Source organism: Parus major, chromosome 14 (assembly GCF_001522545.3).
Source record: "Parus major isolate Abel chromosome 14, Parus_major1.1, whole genome shotgun sequence".
NCBI lineage: Eukaryota > Metazoa > Chordata > Aves > Passeriformes > Paridae > Parus > Parus major.
In genome coordinates this window covers 8,787,850-8,814,289 of record NC_031783.1, presented here as the reverse complement: position 1 = coordinate 8,814,289, position 26,440 = coordinate 8,787,850, and the positions used below count along the sequence as shown (strand labels likewise).

The 26,440-nt window shown below is 43.8% G+C and overlaps 4 protein-coding genes across 6 annotated transcripts in view; 2 read left to right on the top strand and 2 right to left on the bottom strand.

Moving 5' to 3' along the window:
* Positions 1 to 227: 227 nt before the first annotated feature.
* Positions 228 to 5,970, bottom strand: ANKS4B (ankyrin repeat and sterile alpha motif domain containing 4B). The gene is made up of 2 exons (XM_015642991.2): positions 5,721 to 5,970; positions 228 to 2,389 (listed from the first exon to the last, which is right to left on the bottom strand). Exons 1-2 carry the CDS (start codon positions 5,882 to 5,884, stop codon positions 1,315 to 1,317), a joined length of 1,239 nt encoding a protein of 412 aa, XP_015498477.1. The 5' UTR covers positions 5,885 to 5,970; the 3' UTR covers positions 228 to 1,314.
* A 3,598-nt stretch (positions 5,971 to 9,568) lies between these two features.
* Positions 9,569 to 15,338, top strand: ZP2 (zona pellucida glycoprotein 2). The gene is made up of 18 exons (XM_015642391.2): positions 9,569 to 9,624; positions 9,700 to 9,773; positions 9,924 to 10,007; positions 10,084 to 10,178; positions 10,968 to 11,126; positions 11,389 to 11,433; positions 11,690 to 11,854; positions 12,313 to 12,409; positions 12,492 to 12,673; positions 13,072 to 13,201; positions 13,340 to 13,521; positions 13,601 to 13,692; positions 13,778 to 13,902; positions 14,158 to 14,347; positions 14,601 to 14,736; positions 14,808 to 14,904; positions 14,987 to 15,073; positions 15,156 to 15,338. The coding sequence occupies exons 1-18, from the start codon at positions 9,584 to 9,586 to the stop codon at positions 15,296 to 15,298; spliced, it is 2,124 nt and encodes a 707-aa protein (XP_015497877.1). The 5' UTR covers positions 9,569 to 9,583; the 3' UTR covers positions 15,299 to 15,338.
* A 3,553-nt stretch (positions 15,339 to 18,891) lies between these two features.
* Positions 18,892 to 24,152, bottom strand: TMEM159 (transmembrane protein 159). Of its 3 annotated transcripts, none has more exons than XM_015642658.2 (5): positions 23,803 to 24,105; positions 22,463 to 22,597; positions 21,410 to 21,578; positions 20,878 to 21,016; positions 18,892 to 19,737 (listed from the first exon to the last, which is right to left on the bottom strand). In XM_015642658.2, the coding sequence occupies exons 2-5, from the start codon at positions 22,532 to 22,534 to the stop codon at positions 19,647 to 19,649; spliced, it is 471 nt and encodes a 156-aa protein (XP_015498144.1). In that variant the 5' UTR covers positions 22,535 to 22,597; positions 23,803 to 24,105; the 3' UTR covers positions 18,892 to 19,646. The 3 variants fall into 3 exon arrangements, with proteins under 3 accessions (XP_015498144.1, XP_015498142.1, XP_015498145.1); XM_015642656.2 differs by lacking the exon at positions 23,803 to 24,105 and adding an exon at positions 23,558 to 23,626; XM_015642659.1 differs by lacking the exon at positions 23,803 to 24,105 and adding an exon at positions 24,123 to 24,152 and having other exon boundaries at positions 18,896 to 19,737.
* The window catches only part of DNAH3 (dynein axonemal heavy chain 3), a 55,048-nt gene continuing 51,848 nt past the window's right edge, over positions 23,241 to 26,440 (top strand). Inside the window, exon 1 of the mRNA XM_015642652.2 lies at positions 23,241 to 23,442. The gene's annotated coding sequence lies outside the window, so the exon portion shown is untranslated. The remainder of the gene's footprint in view (positions 23,443 to 26,440) is intronic.

Here is a 26,440-nt window from a genome sequence, read left to right as displayed (position 1 = left end):
AAAGTCCAGCCAAGAAAAGATATTATAATACACAAATCACAGTCACAAGATGATATAGAAAGAAGAAACATGAAAAAACAGATCATTAACCAGGATTAGCGTCCACAAATGCAGCATACCCCTAAGAAAAAATCATAGCTGGCTAATGGAAAGCTAGAAGAAGATCTTTAAAGATAAATGTTCTGCTAATAAATGTGCATCTAAAATCTGTGATCTTAGCCAGAGCATGACTACTACAAGCACTTTATTAGATTCACAAAAATCAACAGGAGTGATTAATTTACATCTGATAGTGCTGGGTTCCCAAAGGAACAGGGGAACCCTGCTGTGAATGCCTCCAGATAGATTGTGAGGAGCAGAAGCTTCCACAGCAGCACAGCTCATTTTTTATTTTCATGAACTTATTTTCAGAGTGTGTGTGTGATACACAGCTCTCAGGCTAAGGCTGACAACAACCCACAGAAAATGGTGTGTGATATGAATCCTCATCTCTGGGACTTTGCATGGAAAATGCAGCCTTATAGGAACCAAGTTGAGGGTGTACCAAAATAGATCCAAAATTCTGAAAGTTAAACCTCAGCTTCTTGTAGTTAAAAGTATTGCAGTCTTGATGATATTTAGGACATGATGGGTCCAGGCAACTAGATCCAGTCTAATGAGATGAGAAAGGAATATACAACTGACACTGAACATCTCTTGGGAAGATACTCCATGTATTTTAAAATTATTGTCAATACAGAAGTACAAACTTTACTAACAAAAATATTAAACTTGATGTAAAATAGTCTTATGTACATTAATTCAGAGGTGATTAGAGTCAATAAACCACAGCTAAAATCAATATTCAGATTCCTTTTCTAACATACCATCAGTACCAGGAAGAGTGGTTTTACTGATCTTACAGAAGCAAGCTTTGAGAAAACTCAAAGCTCTCAAGCTCTGAGAATGCTCTTTGCATTGTGGTTTTGGGGAAGAAAGGAAGGCCTTTATTAAGGAATGTAGTGGGCCTGGCCTTCACTGATACTTGAAATTTTCTGGACCAAAAGAAATCCAATCCACATAAACAGTAGGGAGAAGAAGGTTTTGGGTTTTTACCTTCACATTCTTGCTTTTTGGCAGAATATACTTTACTTAATATCCTGTTTACCACAATTACCTATCCAGAGAGAAAAATGTTATCCCTGTTGTATTTCCTAAAGCAATTGGTAACCTCTCTGCCTTTTGCTTTAGCAAACTTCTCAGAAGAGATGCATGCTCTTTGGAGAGGGAAAGGTAATGAATCAATGTGTAGGTTACAACAACAGATATAATAATTTATAAACAAGTATCTACTGTTTTTCCAGGGTTCTTGAGTGCCAGTTTTCTTTTATTCACAGCATTCAAGACTTTCTTTCTTGGCCCAAGCTCCATCTGAATGCTCTGTAGATCTTCATCAGAACATAACATCAGAGCATCTAAATCAATTTTTTCCCTCATGAAGACTGGAAGAAATTCATCCAGCATCTGTGATGCCAGAAATACCTCAAGGGGCGTATTCTCTGTTTCCTCATCATCCCAAATGACTTCTTCCTCATTCCAAGGGACACCAGCACTGTTTTCATCATCATCCTCCCTTCCATTCTCAGCATTTTCATACTGGAAGAGCTCACTGGCCATTGTGACTCTTGTATCTTCTTTCTCAGAAGACACTGTTTCAGGATTTACCTCTGCAGCCAAATTCCTTCCAAACACAATCTTGCCAAGACCTGGCCTCTGAAAAATGGAGAGCTGACTGTCATTACCAGCAAGGTTTTTCTCTTCGAGGTCATTCAGTAATTCATCCTCCTCTTTCTCATCAAACAAATGCATCACACTTCTCCTATGGGTATCGTCCTCTTGGTCATTTCTTTGTGTTTCCTGCCTTCTTGTGCTGTTGGCTGTCTTTTTTGTCTTGAGTTTCAAGGTATCTTTCAGGTTTTTAGTTAAAGTACTTGTGGTATTTGAAGCAAATAGACTGGGCAACTTTACCCTGGAGTGTGTTCCTTTGGAAGAATCCATTGTGCCAACCTTTTCTTTAATATAATTTCGGTTCATTTCATGCTGGTGTTTCTCTTGGCGCTTCTCACATTCCTTGACTTGTCTCTCAACGTTCCTTTGGGCCTGTGCCTTTTGTTTGGAGACCTTCTTTGGATTCAGCAAGTTCTGCTCAGTGGCAGCTTTGTCCAGGATCTGGACACACTCCTTGCGGTCCCTGCTGGCAGCTGCCTCCAGGGGAGTGCGCAGGTCGTTGTCCAGAGCAAAGATGTTGGCACCAAAGTTGATCAGAAAAGAGACACAGTGGATGTGGCCATTGCAGGCAGCGTGGTGCAGGGGCGTGTTCCCCCAGATGTCACACTTGTCTGGATCACCCCTGGCAGGGAAAACAGCACACAGTGAGCTGGGCTACCCACACTGAGCTCTGCAGTAGCGCTGAACAGACACTAAATGTGTCACTCTGCTCTGCTCTGAGGAGAACAGCCCAGGGACAATGGCTCAGCATGGCTCCAGCCACTAGCACAGGGCTGCACCCACTTACACAAGCCCTGAGCGTGGCTGTGTGTGTGGCATGAGCTCTAATTCCTGCCCCGTGAGTTAAACGAGTTCACAGGGCTGACTGTGACTGCATCTCCCCATAAGGGAGCCAGGACATTTCCTTTGTCATCCCAGGGTCTGGAAACTCAAAGTGGGCTCAAGCTTTGACTTAGTGTCATTGGAATTACTGGCAAAACTGTTTCAAGAACATTTGTGTGGAATATTTTACAGTGTTCTTAGTGACTTGTTCCTTTTGCATGCCTTACACAGGTTTCTTCACTGACCACAGTGATACACACTTAGTGAGCTCCTGTAGTATTTTTTTTTGGTAGGTAATAGGTAAATGATCCGGAGTAAAGCCCTGATTACCCATTTGTTTCTCTTGCTATTAGTTTAAGCCCAGATAGATGCCATTGTTTTTCAACTCTTTTGTTCTCTGTAAGATGCTTTTGCTCATGAGGGTTTGAAAAGCAGAAGCTCATTTGAAAATAAAATGCCACAATTTTCAATTGAGTTTAAAGCCAGAGAAAAGTATTGCTTGATTTTTAACTCTTGCACTGACTTCACACTGAACTGCTGCCTGCAGATAAGAATCAGCTTGAATATTTAGATACACATTTGGCAAGGTCAGCCTTAGCAATGTTCAGAACAGAGCCTGTGCCCTCTTGTGACCAACAAACAGGGTGGCCACAGAAGCCCAAAATCTTTATTGACCAAAAGCTGGGGATCAAATTTACAAGCATTTCCACTCTTGGGGGTTCAAGCATTTCAATGACTCAGAGGTTGGTGCCATGGCAGCTGTACTGTGAAAGACAGGGTACATCCTGTCACAAAACATCCTTCAGGCACTGATCTCTGGCTTTGGGACTCTGAAGAGAAGCACCACCAGGTTTGTTGAGGGCCAGATCTGAACACATCCTCCAGCCTGAGCTGCCCCAGGCAGGAGGGAGGTCAGGGGGTCTGGACTGTGCTGGCCGTGGGAGCTCAGGCTTTGCTACACGGAGGAGGCAGCTGAGGATCAAAGTTTCCCCACTCAGACATATGGAAACCATGTGTACATATTTCTGTTTCTGTGGCTGTGCCCTGGGGAGCTGCCTGGCTGCGGCTGAGCGTGCTGGGTTCCTGAATTCCCACATCAGGGAGCTGGCTGTGGCACCCTGAGCCTGGGAGTGCCGGGTCAGCCGTCCTCCCCCAGGTCCCTTCAGAGCTCTTTGTGGTCTCTTTTCCCCGTGGAACCTGCCAGCCTTTGAGTCTCAAACAATTGACAAACTCGAGTGGCTGTTCCCAGCTCAGTGGGACTTTGGACAAGGTTTGACATCTACTCTGGGTTCTCAAACTCCTCCTTTCCCTGCTTTCCCAAGGAGAAGGCTCACACAAAAGAGAGCAGATTCTGCTATTTGGTCTTGCCTTTCTTTATTCATGTACCTGCAAGGCAAGCAGAGAAAAGGTCTCCCGACCCCTGAATTATTTCAAGATGAAAGGGGTTTATTGTTTATTGTATTGCTACATTTCCAAGGGCCAAAGCTTGAGAGTCCTAAAATCTGCAACCACTCTAAAGAAAATTGCATTGTACCTCAGAGCCTCTGTCAGGAAACCTCTTCAAGGAAAGGATGAATTTGTTAAAAATAATTAAAATACTTTCTCACAAGAAAACATTAACTGACTGGAGAACAGCTCAAACATCTTCTAAAATTCAGCTTCTCCCCAAAAAAAGCAGTGAGAATGTAGCCTCTGACAGACACATCTCACTGATTGTGTTAAGAAATCTTAGATTAAAATAGAGGTAAACACATATGTTTGAAAATTTTGAGGTGATACTCTCCCAAAGCTGTCCTCTACCAAGAAAGAGACTTAGAAATACATGAAATAACAAATACAAAGAAATTTTGATCTTTGTGTCATCTGCTGTGATTTCTGTCAGCTTATGTGGTAGGAGATATATTTTTCACTCAAATTTTGAAAAAAATTAAATTATTTTGTTACTTTTTCCTTATCTAGTTGTTCTGGCTTGCAGGTGTTCAGGGACAAACCTTATTGACAGGTATTTCCTGGGAGCTGCCTTAATTGCACAAGTTGAAAAGCTGTCAATCTATTTTTGCTTCTCCTGAGGACAAAGCAACAACCACGCAGTCCAAAGGTCTTTTTCATTGTGATACCACAGCCACACCTGAGCCCAATGAGCTATAAAGCAAATCTATGAAAAAAAACATCTTTTCAACTCAATTTTTAATAAAACTCAGATATATCCAAATAGTTATTCAACTGTTCCCTGCAATCTGTTTGCTGTTCTGCAAAAGAACATTTTATTAATTGTCTCTCTACACAAGGGCATATTTTCTTTTATTAGATGTTATTACAGAATCACAGCTTAAAAGGTAGGCTCTGAGCAAGACAGTCCTGATGGTGGAGAGGTAATTACCATTTCAATAAGACAATTTAACCATGTAAGATATTTAAATGATACAGACATTTTATTACTAGAAAATAAACCTGCAGAAAACCTTCCTTTCATTTTTTCCCTTTTTTTTATCTTTTTTTTTCCTTTATCGTTTACAAGGGTCCTATCATAGCTTCTGAAACAGTATCCTCAGTTATAACATGATGGTAGAAAAGTAGAGAAAATAACCATTAAAAAAGCAGAGAAATAACCATTTTAGATGCTACTGGCTTAATGCTTTATGTAGTGACTCGCCTCTGGACAGCGTTAAATCTTCACAAGTGCCTACTGACTGCACTTCGGAAGCAAATGGAAGATATTTTTTTGCTAAAACTGTTTCAAATTAAGGATTTCTCTCTAAATCCTGTCTCAAGATATCCTCAAAGGTTGTTGGAAACCCTCTCCAATGAGGAAAGAAAGGTCCCAGGGCCCTGCTTCTCCGAGCTGCTCTCTGCAGGCTCCACACACGATGTGCTCTGTGGATGTTGGTGTATTTTCACTAACACACCAGCTGAAGAACTCTTCAACCCCTGCCTGAGAAAATAATGAAGAGACCTGCCTGAAGGCTCTGGACCTAAACCACTGCCACTAAAGAAACAATTCTTGGCAATGCATTGAAAGGAATTCCTGTGATTTTCAGCCTTTCAGGCCTGTCATTGTGGCACTAGAAACACGACTCAGTAGCTGTAGTTTTGAGGCCCAGGCTTTAAGCACTGGAGGCTGGCTGACTTACCCCCTCCGACAAATGACCTCCAGAGCTTCCAGGTACCCGTGGTAGGCTGCCAGAAGGGTGGGTGTCATCCCATCCTCATCAGAAGTGTTGAGGTCTTTCCTAGTGGCCTCTTTCAACAGGTCCACGTTGCCATCGGCCGCTGCTTTGTGGTACCTGCTCGACATTTTCAGCAGCTCCTGGTTTCCCAAAGCAGCTCTGGGCGATATCTGGGCTGTACAGTCACTCTTCCATTACAGGGATAGTTCATTAATGATTACAAGCAGAGACGTCCCTGTGAGGAGGGGAATGGGGAGGCAAAGTTCATCCTGGCAGGCTCTGGAGATCTGCATAGGTAACGAGGTGTGGTGTGGTGAATGCTTTCATTTCCTGCAAGGTGCCTCTGCCATGTACAGTTTGTTGCATAATTGACTACTTAGAGAGGGGATCCAGGCGTCTTCTGTGTGTCTTTGCCTGGCTGTTCTGTGGGAATTGCAAAAGGACTTTGAGCTACAAAAAGAACGTCAAAAAAACCTTCAGAAGGCCATGAATGTCAGTGTGACCAGGTTTCACTCCAAATAATAAAATATCCCTGAGTTTGATGGGAGGAAACACATGAGCAGTTAGCTTTCCTGGTGGAGTCCATCTTTTTTGTATTCCATCTTTTTTCTGGAATGCTGTATTTGGAAACAAGTCACTCCCCTGCCCTGCCCAGGCCCTTCCATGGAACCATGTTGTGTATAAAGTCTGGAAATGATGGACAGGGTGATGGTTGGATAAAATCCCCAACAAGTCTGCAAGTCACAGATGGAAAAGCCACAGCTGTGTAAATTGCAATTCATCAGATCTTCAGGAAATTGGCAAATATAAAACTCTTCTGACAGGTATTGTAATCTCTGTCTAGATGCAGAAAAGATGTACAGGATTTCCTCAGGATACTGCAGGGAATTCCAGAAAAGGAAACATGATGGGTCTTTGCTCACCACCCCACCTGGGCACTGTGGTCCTTGTCTGGGAACAGATGGGTCAATTTCCCATCACAAATAATGATTTCTTGATTTGGAAATAATTCCCCCTGAGTTAGAATTAGACTAATTCTAACTTTAAGTTCAAAAGAATTACTAAGAGCAAGGCACATAAAAAGCCAGTTTTCAAACAGCAGCTGAAAAGTTGGTAAGAGGCTACTGCAGCTTCCTGCAGTGCTGGGAGCTCAGGGTTCTTCTGGCCACACTCACAAGAGCTGCTACATAAACATTACTTTTTGCCAAGCTGTTTTCTGTGGCTCACTGAATTAACCTGGATCTCAGAGACTCTACCCTCAGCAATTAGCAGTGGGGTTTTGTTGCTTGTTGTGCCCCCATTAGAGAATCACAAACCAACTCCTTGCTCAGTGTTGGTGCAATCCCCAAATGGAATTCTGCCACCTCATTTACATCCCATAATTCTGCCCCTGTGACACACAAGAGACCTCTCAAAATGGGCTTTCTCTCTTCATTATTTTCTCAGACAGGGATTGAAGAGCTCTTCAGGAATGAACTTGTACCAACCTTTTTCTTCCCATGGGGACAAGGAGGGTCAGTCAGATCCTCTGACAGGTTTGAACCTTTGAATAAACAGCTCCAGCTCAGAGTAAAGGAAAGCCCTGGTTGTCCCTCGTGTCACCCCAAGACACAGCTGTCCCTGCTGCTGTCTGCCATCTCAGGGCAGTCAGGATGGGCTGTGCTTCACCCAGGAAACCTCCATCACTACTTTAGAAGACAGTTTTACTCTCAGCCATTTCTCAGGTTCCTTGCACTACATTGATAGTTTTCTAATACTTTTCCAGGCTCAGCGTGGAGCTAAATTGACAGCTACTGGAAAAACTAGCTGTTGCAGAAAAAAGATAGGTAATACATGTATATGTGTATAAATATATATATATATATATATATATAAAAGATTGGCTGTTTCTTAATGGCATCAAATTTTATTTCTTTTACTAGGCCTTATTTTCAGGGGTAAAATGATCACCATTCATACTGCATATACCACCAGTGCCTGGCATGAGAGAGGAAACATGATATACTCATGAGAAGTGATTTAATGGAAGAAGAGTCCTTTTAATTTTCAAGATCCTTTTTACTACAGAATTACCTTAATCTGCTTTTCTCTTAATTAATCCAGAACACAAAGTGTTGATCTCAGAATAATTTTTATTATTATCATCTGAAAAATATTGATTTTAAACTTACCCTGTATAATGCTAAGAGGGAAATTATTGTTCCAAGTTTTAATTAGAGGTAAAGAAAAACCCATGTCAGTTGGGGAGAAGCTTCAGGACTTTGCAAGCTTTATTATTATTTCTGTCATAAAAGTGGGCATCACAAAAAAGAAAGAAGAAAGAAAAGACCAAACAAAATCTTCATCTGTTTCTAAACTCCTGGTACTTGTTCGTCTTTGTCCCATCCAAAAACCTCAACTTGAAATGCAATAAATGATTCAACATCAAATGAGCTAAATTTCTCAGCCTGAATGGAGATTATTCTTTTGAGACTAAGCTCAAAATTGTGATCTTTTTAAACTCTTTGGATAGTCAGAATGAAACTTTTCTTCTTGTGTTTGAAAAGAACTTCAGAACCATTCTACTTCCAATTGAAATGTCTTAACAGGCTCAAGAGAAACTCTGTTGTGATGGTACATGGTGTTATAAACTAATGAATTATATAACCAGCAGCTTTGATTTGTTATTGGATTTCACTGTGTATATGGATTTTAATCTTAATTTGAGAACAGTCTCAAATAAAATTTTGCCAGTTAAACAAACTATTTAGATTGAAAGGCTGCAGCATCACCAGTTAGGTTGTTGAAGGTAACTTGGAGCATAAATCTGCACAGTGATGTTGTTGTGCCATCTGTTTTGTATGAGGTATTATCCAGCACAACATTTCCTCACTGCAACTTTCTCATAAGCACCAAATGTGGTATGGTAAAGGCCATGCAAGGAGAGGCAAGGAAGTCTTTGCTTGCCTAATGAGATCTTTGGAACTAATGGGCTTAGAGAAGAATGAAATTAGTCACACTGGGTAATCCTGGCTACACAATTCGGAGATGATGACAACATTTAAAACAACAATAAGAGCTTATTTCTTCACTTCTTAGGGAGGCAAAACTTCTGTGCCCCAGGACACACTGCTGCTGGATGTCCTCTTGAGCAGCCAGTTCCCACAGCCAGGCTGAGCCTGACCCACATCAGGCTGAGGATCACCCATGCCAGGCTCTGTGTGACCAGGGCTGCCTGACACCCACCTGATGTGATTGTTGCTCTGCTGTGGGTCCAAGGACATCCCTTGCAGAGCCTGCACACAGTAGGGCTGGGAGCAGAGACATTATCTGTTGTATCACAGGGGCTTTTGCAATTTTTGATGTGAGTACTCAAGTCAAATAGGAATCTTGACCTGGCATTCAGGCTCTCAGTTAAAACATTTTCCTTGGTTTTGGGGATCTTTTCCCCCATGATATCTTCACCAGTGCTTCAAACAGTCCCAAGGAAAGAAATACTGAGCTCATTGGTGTCTCAAATTCTGTCATGCTGGCACAGAAAACTCCATTTAAAAAAAATAACTGCCAAAACAGACATACATTTTTCTATAAAATATTTAGCATGGGAATAAAGGGAATACATTATCAGGGTAAGAAAAGAATGCCTTCAAAATGGAAGGCAACAACAACCCTTGCTAAAGACTTAGTATTACCTTAAGGGCTCCTGTGAGCTGCCCCACTCAAGGAGCAGCAGGTGCAAGTGCTCTGTTCCCTGGGCAGCAGAGAGGTGGCACCTGTGTGAGCCAGACCCAGGGCATATATAATCCTCCCTGGGCAGCCAAAGACCAAGCTTGTGGTCTCCTGAAGAGATGGGGTTTGAGCAGCAGTGCTGGAGCATCTCAAGGATGTGGTGAGTGTGGTTTGGGATACAAGGGTGGAGGTTCTTTCCTTGCTGCTCTCTCATTTGATTATCTTCTCTTTACAGGTTGCTGCTCCTGTTTGGGTTTCTGCTGTGCTTAGCCCCTTGTGCTGATGGCCTGGGGGATCAGGATGTCTTGGGTAACGTGTCCTGGGCTGGTTGTGGTGGGGCTTTGGGTTTGCTTGGAGCTGCTTCCCCTCTGCCTTGGCACAGAAGGGGCTCTGAAGGGTGGTGGCTGGGGGGCTTGCAGGGTGTGAGTGCTGAAGCTCATGGTGGTCTTCCCTCTGCAGAGAATGTGACCTGTCATAGGGATAGGATGGAAGCTGAGTTTTCCAGAGAACTTAGCAACTACACCTGGCATGTGCATGTTGTTGGTATGTATTGCTGCTGCCCTGGCCCCTCCTGCTGAAACCTGTCTGCTGCAGAGCTAATCTTCCCCATCCCTCCTAGATGTGAGTGGTGAGGAGATCGTGTCCTGTGACTACACTGTGGATTATGAGAGGCTGATACTCAGTGTCCCATTTGTGAACTGTACCAGCCTGAAGGTAAAAAAGGGGTCTGCATCCTGGGAAGTTGCTGTAATGGAGTTTGGAGATGTTTAATTTCTTCCCCTGAACAGGATTGGGCTTAATAGGGTTTCTATTTCTAACTATCTTCAAGACTAGATATTTATACTTCTGATAATCTAAAACTCTTGTAGAAGAACACTTCATGCTGAAAGTTGAAAAAGAAAAACAAACCCAAAGATACTGAAATTTATATTCTTTCAACTATGCGTTAAATCCCTCAGTCTGCTGTAAATGTTGTGTTCTCCTTGAGAACTTAAATGACTTGACAGGTTTTCTTGTAGGGAGATGGACCAGGTTGAAGAGTTTCAGAGCACTAATCTATTTAAATGTGTTTTGACAGACAATTAACAGCATATGCTGATCATAGCTGTTGAGGTAGAGTAGTAAGTGGGAGGCCAAAACTAGATGCTTTACTGGTATCTGCTGCTTTTAGGTATTTGAACTACCACAAGACTTTGTTCTGCTGTTTATTAACTTAGGTTATTTTTTTGACTCTGGAACTAAAACCTGCTACTCCTTGGGGTTTTCTTGACTTCTGCAGTTATCTTTGTACCTTCTGCTCTTCAACCTAACCCTGTGTCCTCCTGCCTTCCTGAAGAGCTTACCCTTTTCCTTGGGTTTTTAAAACAAAGTCATCTTGTCCTTCCACTAGTACAAACACCTATGCAAACTCTGAAGTTAGAGTTCAGTCCCAATACCTTTTAGCTGCCCTCATTCTGTAGTGAATACTGCTGCCTCTTTCTAATTTGTGTCTCTTGTCTGTAGCATGGTCAGCACCAGCTCTGGTTGAGGCTGATGGTGAATGAAACAATGGGAGAGGAGACGAATATCACCTACAGCACTCACTGTGACAGCATTCATGTGGGTGAAGTCATTACTCCTGTGTTTGCTGGTGCAACAAACTGCACAAAAGACTTTATGGCAGTAAGTATAGGAGTGGGGGGTGCTATAGATCCTGGTGAGGCTTGCAAGGCAGGGTGGCTGTCTCCTGGAATTGTGTCTGGAATCTGCAGAAAGCTGAGGGAAGCTCCAGTGAGCTGCAAGGAAGTCTCTTGGCTGCATGTTCATTTTGGCTTGGCTGCTGGCTCTTTGGAGAGCTGATTTGCAAATGGTCATTAATGGATGCATCCAGTCTGGCTCCAGTCCTATTCCAGTTCCTGCAGTCTAATTCTCATGCTTGTTTCAGGTTACCTTCCCAGGACTCATGTCAAGTCTCAGTGATGGGCATATGGTATGTTTCTTCATCCTTGTGAAGGGAGCTGGAGGGGAAGTGCCTGGGGTTCTGGCATAAACTGAGTCTCATATCTCCAAGTTCAGGCAGGGACTTCTCTGATGGACTTGCATCTTGTTGGGAAGCCTAGTTCTGCCCTGTCAATATAGGGAGCTTGAATGTAAAGCCCGGGAGATGGGAGCCCTGCCGGGTGGAAATCTAATGCCTTGATGCTTCTGTGCCTTCCTTCCCTAAGCATAGATTTCTTGCTTTGCAGGTTCCAGCAGCTCCAATGTCCTGGAATCTGTCAGTTGATGATGGAACCAGAATACATCAACTGAGCCTTGGGCAAGCAACACAGCAAGGCTATAACTTCCTAGTTGATGGCCACAACCTGATCTTTCAGGTGGCCTTTGCTGCTGCTGGAGTTGTGTCCTACAAGGTATGTGAGTGGAGAACCAGTACTGAGAATTTACCCAGCCCCTGTTGAGCCAGCACTGTCTGTAGACCTGGGGAATCCATTTTCAGGCCAGGGCCAGAGCTGATGTCAAGCTGATGCACGGCTGGGCTGGTGTGTGCAAAGCTGTTTGGCTTTGCACAGCTGTCATTTAACTGCCCAGTGCAAGGACATGGGGAGGCACAGTGTGTACCTCAGACAGCAGCACAGTGAGTGAGACTCTCTAGAAGCAGAATTCTAGCCACAGCCAGTCCTGGGAACATCTGTCTGGCAGTCTCATGATTAGCAGGTGTTTTTAGAAAGGGTGAGGTGGGAAGAAACTGTTTTTGCAAACATGAGTATCAGCAAACCTGAACCTGATGCAGTACATGACCCTCTGGGGCTGGTCTTATGATGGATCAGGAGCTGAGCATTGTCTAACAGAGCTCCATCTTCTTTGTCAGCACAATGATAAGGTGCTCTACACTGTGGCACTCAAGCTCATGTATGGCCCTCCTGAGCGCAGACTGACTGTGGAGTCAAGAATGCTTTGTGCTCCAGGTAATGCATGGAAAGAGCCAGAACCTGAACTGCTCTTGCCCCAGGGAAATTGATGTTACATTCACCTAAGATGTTTTTGCAGGTCCAGCAATGTGTAATGCAACACACATGACTGTTGCCATCCCAGCATTTCCAGGGATCCTTATGGATGTGGATGTAGAGAATAAGACCATCCCCATGGATCAACTTCAGGAAAATGGAATCACCCTGGACACACAGAGAGGGGTCAGGCTGTATATTAGCAGGGGAGTCCTGAAGTCCAGGGTGAGCTCTCATCCTTGAGTCACAAGTGTTGGTCTGATCACATCTCCTTGGTATTTGGAGACCCAGAGCACAGTAGCTTTGACCTTGATTAAGCATCTGTTAAGTCAGCCATGCCCTGTGGCTGAGGGCAGATGTGATTAATATGAATACAAACAGACTTTGTAATAGATAGGCATCATCATGCAAGGTAACTTGGGTTTTCTGGAGTCTTTTGGCAAAAACAGATGTAAGTGAAAATATTCTTCTTAAAGGGAGTAGGAATTTGGCATGCCTGGGGCAGTGCAAATGAGTTTCCCTCTGCTCCTCAGGCTTGGTTTATTTGTTAATCAGCTTTAACAGGTTCATGTGTTAAAATGAGTTCTTGGAGTCACACTTTGAGAGTAACTCTTGTCCTTTAGCTACCTGGGGAGAGCTGCTCAGGACTTCAGTACTACATGTCTTCTTTGAAGCTGGCTTTTCACTTCCACGGGGAGACTGTGGCAATGGTGATGCACCCCGAGTGCCCCTGTGAGCGGCACACACCAATAGGTGAGTGACTCCTGCAGCTCCCCAGCTCCTGTGCTGCTCAGATGGGATCCCTCTGCACAGCTCATCTTAGTTCATCTCAACAGCTCCTGGCAGACAACTGCCACTGACTCACATAACTTCTGTGAACCTCTGTTACAGCTGCTGTATGCACCCAGGATGGGTACATGGATTTTGAAATCCTTGCTGAGAGCACCACACCACTGCTGGATTTGGATACACTCAGGCTCAGGGATCCTGTGTGCCGGCCAGCCTACAAGTCCCCCCTGAATGACAGGGTTCGGTTTCATGTCCCCCTCAATGGGTGTGGGACCAGGCATTGGGTGAGTGTGTGGCTGGGGTTGGTGGGGGTGGCACTCAGGCTTTGGGAATGCCCTCACTAATGCTGTTATTTATCCACAGTTTGATGGGGAGCGGATTCATTATGAGAATGAGGTGAGGGCATTATGGACAGACCTTCCCCTGGGCAGGATCTCAAGGGACAGTGAACTCAGGTGGGTCTGGAAACCTCTTTAGGCCATCCAGTACTGTATTACCCACACATCAATATGTGACTTACCTGCTCCTTCCTGGTTGTAGGTTAACAGTCAGGTGCTCCTTCAGCAATGGTGATGCCTCTCTCACTGTAAAAGTAGATAACCTTTCTCCTCCACCTTCTTCAGTGAATCAAGGTTCCCTCTCCTTGGTTCTTCTAAGCTACCCAGGTAAAGCTGTCTCTGGGCTCAGTTGGCTGGGAAGTATCTGAAGCTTGTGGAGGGGGAGGGTGGATGAGTGAACTGCTCTGGTACATGGACTTCTACTGGAGTGCTTCCTTCCTGCTCATCCACACTACTTGAAGCAGATGCTTCAGATCTGTGGCCCTTGGACAGACAGCATTTGTCCAACCAGCTGCTGCTGAAGAGCTTGAGACTCCCTTTGCACCCTGAGTTATTTAACATAAATGGCTTTGGCCCTTGCAGAGGACTCGTACAGGCAGCCGTACCGTGAGGATCAGTATCCAATAGTGAGGTACCTGCGGCAGCCCATCTTCCTGGAAGTTCAGGTCCTGAACCGCAATGATCCCAACCTCCACTTGGTGCTGGATGACTGCTGGGCAACGGCCTCACAAGATCCAAGATCACTACCCCAGTGGAATGTTGTTGTAGATGGGTGAGTGCCCTGCTGTACAAATGCAAGTCTTTTACTTTTACAGTGGGTGGGAGGAGTCCCTAATTTTCCCCTGCTCCCTCTTTACTAAGAGTCTTAAGTGTCAGGGCCTTCCAAATTCTGCCCTGGGATGCTGGAATTTGCAGGAAGAAGGCAGCATCTCAACCTTGAACTTCAATCTGTTTAAAGGAGTCAACACCAATAACCCAAACCTTCTCTACCCTGATGTTCTGACTTGGTTTTTATTTATTGGCAGCTGTGAGTATGACCTAGACAGCTACAGGACTGTGTTTCACCCTGTGGGACGTGGTGTCAGCCATGCGAACTATCGCCAAAGGCTGGAAGTGAAGACGTTTGTCTTTGTCTCTGGTGACAAAGCCCTTCCTGGCCTGGTAGGTGACACTGGACTTGGAGATGTAATTGTTTTAAAATGAATAGATGTCTCATTCTTATTCTGTGGCAGGTGTACTTCCACTGCAGTGTTCTCATCTGCCACCGTTTTCACCCGGACTCTCCACTGTGCATACCAAGATGCCCAAGGCCATCTAGAAGCAAGCGAGGTAGTGTCTTAGTGGATTTTAGGTTGCACTGATCCAAAATAACCCACTGCCCTGTGGTTCAGCTGTGCTGTTTCTGTTGTAGAAAGTGGGATGGCAGCTGTGAACTCTGCTGTGGTGAGCCTGGGGGGCCCTGTCCTCTTTGTACCAGAAGAATGGTCTGCAGCCCAAGGTACTGAGCTAGTGTGGTGCTGGGGGGTGTTGGGCTTAGAATCTGTCTCCTCAAACAAACTGCCTTTCTCCTTGCTTTGCAGGGAGCACTCTCCTGAGCAAGGAGGCATGGGCTGGCATTGCAATGACTGCTGTTGGTGTTCTCTCCCTGGCCACAATGCTACTATTTTTGGCTTTTCTTAAATTCCTAAAGAGAAGAGCATACATGGTAAATGTGGTATGTTAGTGTGTATTTCCAAATAAACTTGGAGTAGTCACTCGGTGAATTATGTCTGTCATGTATTCTCTCTCCTGCATCTAGTTATGCAAACCAACACTGCTCATCCTCTAAGTGTCTCTTTATTGTAGATTAGTCTTTAACAATGACTATAATACTTAATTTCCTGAGCATCTTTATTTTGAAACTGACTACTGCTATGTTAAATGCCTGTTGGACTTTGCAGCCAATTTCCTTTCTTGAATTGCTTATCATTGTTCACAATTGTGATTCCATTTAACTGGGTTTTTAAAAATCCCTGTTGTGTCAGTATCTGCAGTATGAGTAGCTCTTTCAGCTACTCTTGTAAATGTGAGCTCTACACCCTACCTGGAAATTGAAACTTGGTTTTATTGAAATTGATTGTTTAGCAACACACAATACTTGTGTTAAAACTTGACACTAAAAAAGTTCTTATGAGAAGTAGATCATTACAAAAGGCCTCTGAAGGAGACACACAGTGATGCCTCCCTTTTCTATGTATAGCAGGCTAGAAGGACACTAGAAAAACCGAAGTGGAATGGACTTTCCTGGTGCCAGAGCTGATCTTCTGATGGCTGGAAGTTCCACTGGGTACTTAGAGAGGGGCATCAGGAGTTTGTAACTTGGGGTCTCAGACTGGAGGAGGAAAAAAGGTGCGAGTACAGCTAAAGCTGTCTTGTCTGCAATACTGACAGCATTGTCTGTAGGTGTAACATAAAATATAACTGCCTGTGACACAGTGAAAGTGCTTTGTTGTAGTAGGAGTGTAACAGCCTTAGGTTAAATATTGTCTGGCAACCCTGTGTGAGCAGGGAGAGTGATCATCACAGTCCAGATCTGTGGTCTCTGTGCAGGGTTTTGGATCAAGTCAGTGGCCAGACCCTGATGCTTGTGCTGTGCATAAACAGTACAGGCTCTGGGCTTGTCTGCCACAGCCCCTACTTCACTTAGGCATTATTAATGAGCTATTATTAATGCAATTTCAGGCTGCATTTTCTAAGTATTAATATGTATTTCATGCAAAGAGAGCATGGAGCAGAGACCATAATTAACATGATCATTAGACCTTATACTATTATTTAATCAAAATTATAACAATATAAACACAGTGAAACTCACACAGAAGCCACTTAATTACAACTCAGTTACTGTCATTGGCCTGAGGGACCTTAGGGTTGGAAGGATTACTTAAGCTATTGTCCAGCAAACAACCTGCTGTACTTTAAGTCTTGTTGACTTAGCACTTGGCTGGGTTATGAAGTATTTCTGAAAAAGCCAGGTAAGTGGTCCTTGATGAAGAGGGTTTATGTACTTGACAGTGTGCTGTACTTAACTGTATGGGCTGTTTAGCTCTTCTGACCCAAATTAAGCTAAACTTAATATTCCTTCTCTCCATCCTTTTTGTTCTGAAGTGTGGGGAAAAGATTTCTGTGCATGTTCAGGTACAGAAGTTCCTTGTTTCTCATTGATGGAACTTTAACCTTTGCTCTAGGACGGCTGGAGTTTGCTAAACAATGTTTAAGTGACATGTAAACATGCTAGTTAACACCTCAATAAGCTAAAACATTTCTCATGTATCTTGCATACATGGATCTGCAGACTTGCACTAGTGAAAGTATTTTAAATAACTTGGGTACTTTCAGTATGGGAAGCAGTGAGAGCTTTACTTTGGCTCTTTGACTTCTGTATTTTGTACTATTTTTACTGCCTGTGGAGGTGAGACAAAGAGTTTGCACATCCATCTAGGTCAAAGAAAAGGCTGTTCTTGCCTAGTTTCTGCCCTGGCTGATAATGTCTGCCTAGAGAAAGACTTCAGATGTGGCATGTCAGAGGAAATCTGTCCCTGGTTTCTGGGAGGGTTAACTATATATATAAAAAAACCTATATATGTAACTATACAATACAGGGGTGATTTGAATGAAGACTCCTGTAATTAATTTAAATCAAAGAAAATGGGATAGTGTTTCTTATTTTGTACATAATTTACTCTAGAGCCCAGCTACATCTACTCCTTTCCTCTTTCTCAATGTGTGCTGCTGCCCCTCTGTCCCCATGTTGAAGTGTGTTATCTGGAAAGTTTCAGATCATTTTACAAGTAAAAAAGATTCCTTTCCTGCATTCAGGCAGAGGTCCCTCTCTTCTGACAGGAGGTGAGGTGGGGATAATGGTGCTGCAAGAAAAGGCAGAGGAATTAGTCAGTGAACCTGCTGCAGGTGGAGGCAGCATTGGTCCTGCAGCTTAACCAGCTGCTTCAGGAACTATACTACAGCTGGTTGCTCCAAATCTCCTTAAACATGGGATGTTTGGGGTCCCCTAGGATGTAGGGCCATGAGTGTGGCTGCCTATTAAGGTATGTTTATGCCTAAAGGGGCAGTGAACCAGATCTGTGAGAGCTGAGTAGGCTGAGGAGCTGGTTGGGAATGGTGCCATGGAGTGGGCATCTCCTGCCAGTTTCTTGTGGGGTTGGTGCTGTTCTGCAGAAAGCTGAGAGAGCAGCTGAGAAAAAGGGGACTTGGCAGCATCTCCCCAGCCTGTCTTGTAAAGGACTTTTTAGCTCTACTGCAGTCTTTAATAATTCAAAGACAAAAACAACCTCTGCCCTCCTTTTAAGGGATGCCTTACTGTCTCCAGTAGAACACCTACTCTATGCTGACCTAGTTTTTTTTCAGCATCTCTGAACTGAAAACCTTCCTCTAGTGATGGCACTGCACAAAAAGCAGCTTCTGGTGAAAGGACACAGTGAGAAGCCTTGCAATGACAGGCTGATAACCTTGCAAAGGTCAGGGCAGCAGGAAAGAAACTCTTCCAAGTTTACCTGCAGATAACTGAGAATTCACAGTTTTAGCTCCTGCTTAAGTGCTGATGACAGAATGAATTATATAATGAAAATTGATTTAAAATGCAGAAGGAAATGGTTCATGTTGGGTCAGACTCTGAGTGGGACTGGATTAACTTATTTTAGTGTCTGCTGATTTTATTAAGCAATGCCTCTTCAGCAGATGAAGACATAAGGGAAACTGAGGGAAAAGATTCAGCCCTGTGTTCATGGATGAGCTGTGCTATAAAGATACTAAGTGTTGTAACTTTAGGCAGGTCTAAGGGCTTTATTGCCCTCTCTTTGGAGGTGCCTCTTGGAAAGCTCTTGCAGGCAGCCTTACCTGAGGGTAGGCTGGTTATGTGGCTTTGTAATGTTTGCTGAATTAATGTACCATTAAAATGAAGAGCTCCTAAATCTTCTGGAGATGATTTTACAGCTGAAGTGTGGGGCCAGCTTAGCCTAAGGGCTGAAACTATTAACAACACTACTGTGTGAAGCACATTACAGCTCAGGTAGGCTCTGTGTCCATGTTTTAGGTAAGCAGCAGGTTGGTTCATGCAAAACTAAGTAAAACTAATTTAGATATCTGCATTTCCTTTACAGGCATGAGAAAGGGAATAATCTGCAGTCTGTGGCTCAGCAGTGTTGGCCATATAAAACACTTCATTCTAGGAGAAAAACTCAGCTCTAAATGTAGCCTTCCTAAAATGAGATGTGAAAAAAATATTTTTACTGCAGAATAGAACAGACTAAGAAGACAATCTAGTTAAACAAACAGCACTTTATTAAACTAATATACTTAGATACTTTCTTAATGCTTAAAAATATAACAGCATTTGCAAAAATAAGAAGTTTAAATAACATACACAAAGTTACAACTGAGAAGTAAACCAGGAAATTTAAATACCTAAACAAGACCTAAGCATAGCCCTGATATGATGAGGCAATGACAAGAAGGAAAATATCATTTTGGAATAACACAATATCTAAAGGGAGATAAAAGCTTAGACCATGCCATATGACAAACCCACTTTCCCCTGTATAATGAACATAATGCATTGGTGTGGTGTATTCATACAATTTTAACAAAGGTTAAGGGTTACAAATATTTTTCCACATTCAAAACATGTTTCTACTGTTCTGAACTTTGATACTTCTGTATGAAAATGACCACTGCTGTGTACTGGAGAGAATACATTCAGAACTCCAATATCTGAGAAATCAAATAGCTCCCCCCCTTTCAATCCACCTTCTTGCTATTGACTTAACACAGTACAAACTATTATTACATCCCTTTACCAAAGTCTGTGGAATATTCCATCATGCACATACACTTAATACTGCACTGCTGCTTCTCAGTTATTCTTAAGATGCCTTTTATAGTGCCAGTGTAAGATGTATATTGATTTTTCTCAGTTTCCAGAAGTACACAATGGTTGAATGCTTGATGAGTAGACAATTACACAGCAAAGGCTGGACTTGTACAGCAAAGTGCCTATGAAGTGGGGAGAAACCTACTTATTCACTCTTTCCAGTATTGGCAGAAAGATCCAAGACAGGCTGCTTCTGTGGTATACTTCCATTAACATCTTGCTTCCTTATCTGACCCCTGTGTATATGAGAAAAGAATGGTTTTATTGTCTGTTCTTCCCTAAGATTGTCTTAACTTTTTGCTCAGAAAAGCTGAGCAAAGTGTGATGTCCCAGACAGGTTTACATCTGCTGCTGGTCTACCTAAGCTTCTCTCAAAAGACAGGGGAACATAAAAATAGATGTTTTTATCTGTTTTAACATCAAAGCTGTAGCTCAACAGGGCTGGTGGCTAGGTTGGATTGTGCATTTGGATATGCTATGGTAAATGGAAGTCTTCTGGAACTAGTGGGTGGTGTTGTGGACCTGGCAGCATGCCCTGGAGCTGGGCTTTGCACCATGCTTTTGTCACTCTGCTGCCATCTCAGGCAGCTTTGTGTGTCCTCAAGAGCTGTGCAAACACAGCTGTGCTGAGGGAGCCTAGAAGAGAGCAGCTGTGATTTTTCTTGCTCTTCCCTATGCCTCAGCGCTTACTGTGGTTCTTTCCCTGGCAGGTATTTCAGGGGGCCACAGGTGGCACTCCAGCACAGCCTGCTGCTGCCTCCTGCTCTCAGCTGCCTGGTTGAGGCAATGCTGACTGAAACAGGCTTCCAGCCCAGAGTCCTGAGAGGCACAACTGCCAACTTGCATGGTGCAGCATCCTACAAAACCTGTTATTTCTATTTTGACCACACTGTCCTTTTTAAGTAGTCCTCTGACTATCCCAAATCTGCAACCAATTTTGCTCCCCTACTGTACCAATGCAGGTAAGCAGAGACAGCTGGGTCATTATGCAGGAAAAACTGCAAAGGGTTCATCTTCTACACAACATTCTCCTTTGCAGTGGATTTTAATGACATTTAAAGTGACACATTGGAGTGAGTAATATTTTACTGCCTGATATCTTGTTAGCACGTTCACATTTAAAGACCCATTTGTATTTCCTCTGTCCCAAATAGGAAAAAGGGCATGACTTAACACTCATTAGAATACATACTGATGACCAGACGTGTGTATTCTGTTTTAAGCCATGAGGGTAGCCCAAGACTCAAGGCATTCAAGAAATATTGTTAAATTAAGTACCAGTAGCTTATTTAGGGAAAAAAAAAATGTAACAATGAATGCAATAGCACAGTTTTAGAGTTTGAAATCCAAGCATGGATCAAGACATCCATACTCACCTTGATGCACACCAGTAGTTGACCAGAGTTGAAAGTGCAACATAAGAAACACTCAGCACTCCAGAAACTCCCACGGACAGGGCTCCCAGGCCACACAGCACACACAGAAGGGCTATGCCACCTATGGCTATGACAACACCTAATAAAACATCACTTTGTTATTTAAACAAGTCTATGTACAAATACAAGAGCTGACATTCTACCATAACCCCAATTTCAAACAATTTGGGAAAACCACCTTCCTCCCTCATCTGACTAACGTCTGTAAAAGCTTTGCATGCTCAAGATAAGTGGTTTAGGCATATCCTGCTGTCTGAGATTAGAAAGGAAAATAGGATTTCCCCTGTATAGACTGCACTTAATTAGATTACTATTCTTGTATTAAGAGTTTTACTACTGCTAAGACCTGAGCACTACACACAGAAATCTTCAATTGCTAGGACACAGACTTTCAGAAGGAAGAATTAAAAAGGAAAAAGATAACATGCCTTAAAAGGGAATAGGTAAGTATACCCATGAATTCATACAGTACCTTCCATGACTATCACACCAATACAGGCCATTACAGCTGTTGTAACAACAAAAACCAGGAAAAATCCAACAGGAACAGCTGACACTGCAATAAACATCAGGAGTGATAAGGCAACAAAAGGATGGTCATCTAAATATTGGCCAACACGAGAATTCATAAAGGCAACAACCTGCAGATGAAAGAAAAATGTTTTACTTTTTTTTAAATCTCTTGTCACAGATACCTTTCACAGATCATTGCTACTGTAGTGAACTACAGGTCTGATAGATCTTTTGTTAGTCTGCAGCTGCAATAGGGAGCACCTCTTGCCTCGCTGTTTAAAAAGCATGGGGACTTGCTGCAACTTTAGATAATTTCAGAGCAAATATAATTCTACCAACAGACATGTTTTTCTTGGACTTCCCAGTTCTATTCTTGCACAAATTATAAAAAACAACAAACCTACAAAAAAAGCTACCAACCTTGAAAGCAAGTAAAAAAATAAATCAATCTAGCCTGCAGCTTTCACTGGGGTCTCAGCAACCATTGTTTTGAACTAGATACCTCTATTGGTTAATTTAAAAAATCTGCAACATTTTAAAATGCTCAGCTTTTCTTTTATCCATGGCTTAGTAATATCTGGAACCCTCTAATTTATTTGACCTAAGTATAGTGCAGGCATGTATATATCCAAATGTTCTTAAAAATTTAATAATATTACTAGTTAAAATATTTTTAAAGAGGAAGTCATAGCTAGACACTAGAATTTTATTGCAGTAGTTTCCCTTCTCTTAAGGGAAATGTATTGTAGTTTTACAATACATTACATTTTTACAATACAACTATTTCACTAAAATGTCACTCTATCTCAAAGGGTTATGCCATTAAAACACAAGAATGCAGAACAGGCATCCCTCTTTCTTGACTGAAGGTGTGGGAGGACAGGCCTTCCCATAGGCCTCACAGTGTTCACTTAAAAAATAAGAAGTGCATTTAAATAAATCAGGGTGTGATATCCTGATAGTTACAAAAGGAGTAGCTTTATAGATATATAGAATTACAATTCAGACCCACATTTGCGTTGCTGTGGATGGTCTGCATCATGGAGTGCCAATGCTTCTGTAGTTCCTGCATTTCTTTAGACATGTTATCAATCCTCAGCCACAACGTCTTCTGAACAGCCAGTTCTCACTCAGCCATCCAATTTCCCTTAAAATTAAGGTACAATTAGTAACAGGCTCATACAGATGCTTTTTGAAAACAAAGTATTTCCTTTGTATAAAGAGAGAATGCAGGTTTCAGATAAAGTACTACACAGTCTAAAACATTACTTTCACAGAAGCACATGTAATGTACAGGGCTTGTCTCTGCAAGCTCTTCTGAAACTCCCAGAGCCAAGGAGCAAGATACAGGTAACTCTCACCTTCTTCCTTTATAACATTAGTCCAGTGCTTACCCATCAGGGTATTCACTTACCAGTAAAAACATCACTTCTAACCACCTGCATGGACAATTTGTTGCTATGGGTGCTGGAAACCGATAATACACTGATGAGACTTATTTCTGCGTGTCCTTTTGCTCAGCATCAAGAGCATACCCCACACAGCTTCAAAACTCGGCATACTAAGGCAAAATGCTTCCAGATACTCTGAACATATTTAACTGTGGCAGTATCAAGAAAACCTCAGCTCAGCAGTCTCCCAGAAAATTTCCAGCTGTTGTTGCAAGGGGACCCTTAACAAGGGGTTAGAGGATACATTTTCCTGTTTGCAGCCGCCAGGAACCAGGGCGCCTATGTCCCTGCTGTGCCCCCTGCCCACACTGTGCGGGCCCTGCTGGGCCCTCGGCATGGTCACACACAGCGGGTGAGCCCTCACTGCCGCCCGCGGGGCGCGCCCGAGCCCGGGCGTTACGTCCGCCACCGCCCGCGGCCTGCACCGGGCACCCAGAACCGCGGCCAGGGCACAGAAATCACCCCCTAATCCCCGCTGCAGCCACCCCCACGAATCAGCGCCGCGGGCGGACAGCCAGTCCCCAGCGTGTGTCCCCCGGAGGTAAGGGGGGGACACGGCCCCGCTCCGCTGTGCTGCCGGGCCGCGGCCCTCCCGCCGAGCCGAGCGGTGCCGGAGCCCCGGCTGGCGGAGCCGGCCCCGGGAATGTCCCGCTCACCTGCGGCTGCCGCTCGCCCCCGGCTGCCGGGCCTGCCGGGGCTGGGGGAGCGCCGCCGGCCTCCCGCCGCCGCCTCCTCCCCGTGGGGGCCGGGCAGGGCCCGCCTGTGGCGGCGCAGCGCGGCCGTGGGCGTGCAGCGCCCGGGCCGGGCTTCAGAGGCCGCCGGGGCTTGGCGGCTGTGGCTGATGCTCCTCGGGTGTCCTTTCGCGTCCCCCTCGCTGTCCTGCTCTTCACCCCGGCCCTACCTCAGCCGCTCGGTCCGGACACCCTCATGAGTGTCCTAGAGGTTTGTGTTGTTTGAGGACATGCAGCCTGGAGCTTTTTGGAATGGAGGACGGGAAATGAGGGTATCTGCGCTCCGTGCCGCTGTGGAGGCGTGCAGAGGCTCGTTCGGCACCGCTGCGGTGCCAGCAGTCGCTCCGTGGGTGTCTGTAATGCCACCGTCCCCAGGCTGGCTGGGAGTGTTCAGTCACGCCGAGAGGAGCGGTGGAACAGCCGCTGTGGAACACCTCACCTGGCTCAACCACCTTCCCCCGGCCGGGTTTTTGTTCCCACACGTTCCCACCTTGTCCTGCTGCCTCCAGGTGTTCTGATGCCCACGTGGCAAACCTGTTCGGGGAGACGTGCCCTGTGCGGAGTGATTGCTTTAAGAGTTTAGCTGGGTTTTCAGCAAAAGCAATGCTCCTCCAGTGTCTCAGCATGTGGCTGGGACTGTTCTCTGCAGCGATGCTCGGTGAGGTGTGTCGCACCATGCTTTGGCCTGGCTGCTCTCCAGAGACATCACGATGGTGTAAACATGCAAGCGTGAGGCTTCAGTAAGTTCCCAGCTTCTGCTACACGGAATTTTTCATGCTGGAAATTGCAATAAAAAATGAATTAAATATTAATATTTCTCGTGACTGCTTTAATTGGTGCCACCTGTGAGAATATTACAAAACTGAATGTTAATGGTTTCATGATTATTTTTTAAAAGGCAACAAAATAAATATCATGTTTAATTTGGAAATGCAAAAAGAGGTTTTATGAAGTATGTGGGGTTAGGCTTATCAGACTGTTGGAGCTCTGTGTCCTTGAGGTGCTGATTTCAATGATCTCTGCAGATACCAGTGTTTGTGTAGACAGACAGAGTATAAGATTTGCATATTAACACATATTTGTACTGTGGGGTCTAAAAGTGTAGCACGAGATACCTGCAAGAAGAGGATGGTCAGGGCAAGTGTATTTTTCTTGAACTCTTAATGTGTTAATTTCATATTATATAAGTGCATAGTGGATTGATATTCCTGGTACACTAGAGTATATCATAATAAATTTGTTAGTTTGTGAACTTTTTAAAAAAAGTGAGCATAGGGAAAACTAACAGGCAAAATTGGAGTCTGACATAACTCAGTGATAATGGCACTATAAATAAAGTTTAATGGAGCTGAGTTTAAAGTATACTGGAGATTTTAAATTTCTGACTGTTTTCAAGCATGCCATAGCTGCAGTTTTGAAGATAGTCTTATACTTCTTAGTAAATTATTTTCTTGCTATGCATAATTATCTCTTCTGCTAAAAATTCATATATAATCTTCCTCTATACAAAACAACTGGTTTTAATGTTTTTCAAGCAGCAGAGATAAGTTATTCAACTTTGAAGGGCATGCATATCTAAGCATCCGAGTTGATGTGCACAGAGGAACAGTAGTTACTCTTAACTACTGCTTAATTGAGCTTGTCTTCATGCCAGTGTCAGCTCCAATTAGCAGGAAAATACTCATGTTGCAAACCAGCACTGAAATATTTGGAGGGTTATGGCACACATTAGCCAAGCACCAGCAGTGCTGGTTCTGTAACCCTGCACTGCTGGCCTGTGTTTAAAGAACAATGGCCAGCAACAATGTTCCACTTGTAGGTGGTTTAAGAGCAAGATCTAAGGAAAACTGCTGTTAAGTGAGGGATATCAGCCATTCCCAGAGCTCACAGAAAACTGGATGAAAAATGGCAAAGGTGATGGGAAAGGGTTTAAAATTGAACTCGTGCTGGCAAAACGTACAAGGCCCTCTTGAGGGTAGCTATTAAGAGACTATGCTAGATTTCTTGTGGGATGGTTGTAATTCCCATTTGTGGAGGAATGTGATGGAAGACTCAGAATGTAGTGATGACTGAGTGGGAGGCAAATGCATACAGGCTTAGATGAATTGAGACTATCCCACCTGCTGTGTTCAGATCTCCAGGGAGTTTGACTCTGAATGGTGGAAAAGTGTTAGAGGTGTTTGGATTCAAGATTTTGAATCTTGAATTTATTTATTTTTTCAATTCTTCTTAAGAAAAATTGGGTTTATAGAGGCTTTACTGCTCTGGGAGCTCTGTGCAGTGCTTTTATGCAAAAGTTAGAATATCTCAGGTATCTCAGGACTACATTTTTCATAACTTTCTGAGGTAAAAGGAGCCTGTACAGTTCCTTATTGGTTCCACAACTGAATCTCCCTGACCACAGCTTGGCACAACACTGAAAGGGGCTGTTTCCTCTCTGCTAGGGGAGGAGAGGGAGGAGAGGGAGGAGGGAATTCTGTCTCCAAGCACCAGCTATGCTGTAACTGGGGCAACCAAGCTGAGGACTGAAAGGCAGAGTGTCAGAGAAGTTCACCAAGCTGTGACAGGCAGAGGGACTGGTAACAAGACACCTGCAGGTAGTACCTGCCCTTACCCTGCTTACCTGTTCATCCTGTGGACATGTGAGGCAAGCAGGGTGTCTTTCTCTTTTCCCATTCCTTTTGACATGGGCTTACTCTTTTGGAAATTAATGTGTGGTTCTGCTGTAAACCACAGCTGGAGGGGCCCAGAGTCCCTGGGACATAAATCAGAAGAAAAGAGGCAGTGGGGAGGAAATGGGTGTTGGAG

Bases quoted from the DNA above. Each gene is read 5' to 3' on its own strand.
- ANKS4B (XM_015642991.2), bottom strand. From the start codon at position 5,884: ATGTCGAGCAGGTACCACAAAGCAGCGGCCGATGGCAACGTGGACCTG. The intron at 2,390-5,720 runs GTAAGTCAGCCA...TTTCCCTGCCAG, and splicing joins GAGGTCATTTGTCGGAGGGG to GGGTGATCCAGACAAGTGTG.
- ZP2 (XM_015642391.2), top strand. From the start codon at position 9,584: ATGGGGTTTGAGCAGCAGTGCTGGAGCATCTCAAGGATGTG. The intron at 10,179-10,967 runs GTAAAAAAGGGG...TCTTGTCTGTAG, and splicing joins TGAACTGTACCAGCCTGAAG to CATGGTCAGCACCAGCTCTG. The intron at 14,348-14,600 runs GTGAGTGCCCTG...ATTTATTGGCAG, and splicing joins TGGAATGTTGTTGTAGATGG to CTGTGAGTATGACCTAGACA.
- TMEM159 (XM_015642659.1), bottom strand. From the start codon at position 22,534: ATGTCTAAAGAAATGCAGGAACTACAGAAGCATTGGCACTCCATGATG. The intron at 21,579-22,462 runs GTGGGTCTGAAT...TTTCATCTGCAG, and splicing joins CCATCCACAGCAACGCAAAT to GTTGTTGCCTTTATGAATTC. The intron at 19,738-20,877 runs GTGAGTATGGAT...TCATATACACAG, and splicing joins AACTACTGGTGTGCATCAAG to GGGTCAGATAAGGAAGCAAG.